General features: G+C 41.2%; 1 protein-coding gene across 1 annotated transcript in view; it reads right to left on the bottom strand.

Moving 5' to 3' along the window:
• Window positions 1-2,923, bottom strand: part of LOC101559725 (methionine--tRNA ligase, mitochondrial) — a gene marked incomplete at its 3' end in the record, with an annotated part of 20,097 nt that overhangs the window by 1,234 nt on the left and 15,940 nt on the right. The window contains exon 2 of the mRNA XM_023723553.1: window positions 9-174. Coding sequence (XP_023579321.1) covers window positions 9-174 — 166 coding nt within the window. The remainder of the gene's footprint in view (window positions 1-8; window positions 175-2,923) is intronic.

Here is a 2,923-nt window from a genome sequence, read left to right as displayed (position 1 = left end):
GGCGCGGCGTTCACGTAGAAGATGGGCGTGGTGAAGAAGGCGCGCGCGCCGGCCGCGTCCTCGCCGGCGGTCCGGGCACCCGAGCCGAAGCGGCGCGCGCCGGGGTCCCTCAGCAGAGGGGCCCTGGAGGCCGCCGGGCGCCCCAGAGCCCGAAGGACTGAGGAATGATTTGTTCTAATGGTGTTTGTAAATAGGAAATCAAGTCCGCATCTTGTACAGCAGTTAACCACTAAGAAGATTGTATGCAGTGTGTTAATTATTGAAACTGTCCTACCGATTTGATTTGAAACTGTCTCATTGCTAATTTTTTATCAATAAAATTATGTCAAAAAATAAATAAAATTTACTCAATTTTAAAAAAAAGAGCTAAGATGCCTCCTCACTGGTTGGAAGATCATCCTGAAAGGAAACTGAGGCAGAGCAGGTTCACCACTCCTCCTTAGTGCGTAGAAGGGGTGGCAAGCCATACTGTCCCAGTGAAACTTATGCCCCAACTCTTTAAGAGTAATTGCCTCCCTATTGTCTTTTAACTGGCAGTTGGGCAGTCTTGTGATTTACGAATAACATGTGTATTTCTTAAACTATAAGCTAGATTTCAAAAAAGATCCATTTTATGCTTCATTAATTCATATTTCATTTAGAATCAAAGTCCACTAGGGGACATTAGTTCCCTAGTCAGTTGTCTAAGATCAGCTAACAAGCCACAACAGTCAAAACAAGTCAAACACGTCAAGGAAGAAGCACTGTAAATTCAGCACCCAGCAAGTCCAAAGGCAGCCATGTATAAAGCAGAAATGCAAGACTTTGCACACAAAAGGAAAATGTCCAGCAAAGACACATCATAATCTTCCCATGTTCTCAGCTTAAATTGATCACCATTTAACAAAAAATAGTATGTAAAAAAAGATAAAGCATAAAAATTCAAGGCATAAGAAACTGACAAACAAGGATAACAAGTTCTGAACACCTAAAAGAAACAATCCAGAATCTATGAAACAAAAGCAAACTCTTTCCTCCTTCCAGTTATTTCACTGATGTCTCCAAATGACACAGGGGAGCTAGATATAACTCCCAAACTGCTAGATGTCAGATACACTGAATTTACATTCCCTAACCCTGAAGTATGTATTCTAAGGAACATTGGAGGTTAGGATTCAGAAGTTTATTGAAATAGCCCCTGAGAGATAGGAAGCAACCTGAAAGTGGGCTGCTGTGGACCCCACTTCATAAAGGAAGTTTTATAGAGCAAAATCATGAGTGCAAAGCTATGATCAACCAGTCAGATTACAAATATAGCTGCTTAGGTAGTATTAACCCAGTGGGGAGGAAGGCCACAAATTTAGAATAGCAAATTTACATGGAAAGAACCCAGATCATTTCAGAAAAAAATGAATCAGGATGACCTGATGTCTATCTAGACATTTTTGGACCAAGGATACCAGTTATACTATACTGTTTTATCTCTTGGGGAGACATGCAGCCATGGTCATTCTGTCTTGAGGACTGTCCTTGAGCAGATACACCTGCAGACACAGTCATAATGTGTTTTCATCCTCTGCATTGATTCTGAGGGCCTAGCACTGTCTGACAGTGTATAATATTTCTACCTAGTTAGCTGTTTACAGTAGAAGGGAAGAGAGGCATAGATCTCTTGCAAATGAAAAAAGTTAAGAGACCAAGGGCAAGAGGGGAAGTGGAGGGGAAATAAAATAAGTAGAATAAGAATATACCATGTACCGGAATGTAAGATTTTTAATGAATAAAAACATTATATACCATAAAGAGGAGCTAAGATCAATAATATCAAAGTGAATGAAAATAAAGATAGGGGAATTAGGAGAGAGGAGGGAAGGAAGGGAGAGGGAAGGGGATTTTCAAAAAGAAAAATCTGGGGAGATAGCTCAGCAGCTTAAGTGCCTGCCTGGCAAGTGCAAGGTCATGAAGTTCGATCCTGCTACAAAAAAAGAAAAAAAATCAGATTATGGGAAACTAACCAACATATATACTACAGTACCCACTTCCTTGGGTCCAATAGTAAATATTTAAAGCTAGACATCTTTTCTCTATGCCAAGAACCTATACCAAAACCAGGAAAACATCCTATTTACAATAATGGTAAGAACAAAAATAATGATGGTGATGATGATGATGATGATGATGATGATGATGATGATGATGATAATGGTAAGAACTTCAGAAGCTTTCCAGTACTTATGACAACAGCTCTTGTTAAGAGACAAGAAAAGTTAGCAAGTGGTGACGAGGGTGCGGGAAGAAGGGAGCCCTAGCACGCTGTCAGCACGAGTGTAAATCAGTGCGCTATTAAGGAAAAATATGTGGAGCTTTATCATAAAATTAACACTGAAATGACTTTGTGATCTATCAGATTTACATCCAGTCATGCACCCAAAGGAAACGCCATGAGCACCTCAAACAGACATCTGCGTTTCCCTGTGTTCACTGCAGTATCATCCACAGTGACCGAGATGTGGAAATACCTGCTCCCCAACATGGTAGTGGATATTGAAAAATGTATTGTGTACACACAATGAAACGTTACTCAGTCTTTAACAGGAAGGAAATCTGCCACTTGGGACAATATGAATGAGCCTAATGAAAAGTATGTTAAGGAAAAGAAGCAAGACACAGAAGACAGGTGCTGCATGACCGCGCATGCGTGGGGCCTCAGACAGTCAGTCCATACAAGTGGAAAGCGGAGTGCCGGCTGCCAGGAAATGAGGGCGGGAGGAGCGGGGGAGACTTCATAAGGGGGACAAAGTTTTAGATATATAAGTTAGTAGGTTCTGAAGCTCTATTCAACAACTCTGTGAATAGCATTAACCATATTGTGCTATATATCTGAAATACGCTGAGGGTAGGTCCCCAGTGTTCTTGACACACACATACACACACACAGACATGA

This window comes from Octodon degus, unplaced genomic scaffold (genome assembly GCF_000260255.1).
Source record: "Octodon degus isolate 3935 unplaced genomic scaffold, OctDeg1.0 scaffold00100, whole genome shotgun sequence".
In the NCBI taxonomy this organism is placed as follows: domain Eukaryota; kingdom Metazoa; phylum Chordata; class Mammalia; order Rodentia; family Octodontidae; genus Octodon; species Octodon degus.
The sequence above is the reverse complement of the archived record's forward strand: the minus strand, read 5'-3'. Positions and strand labels throughout refer to the sequence as shown.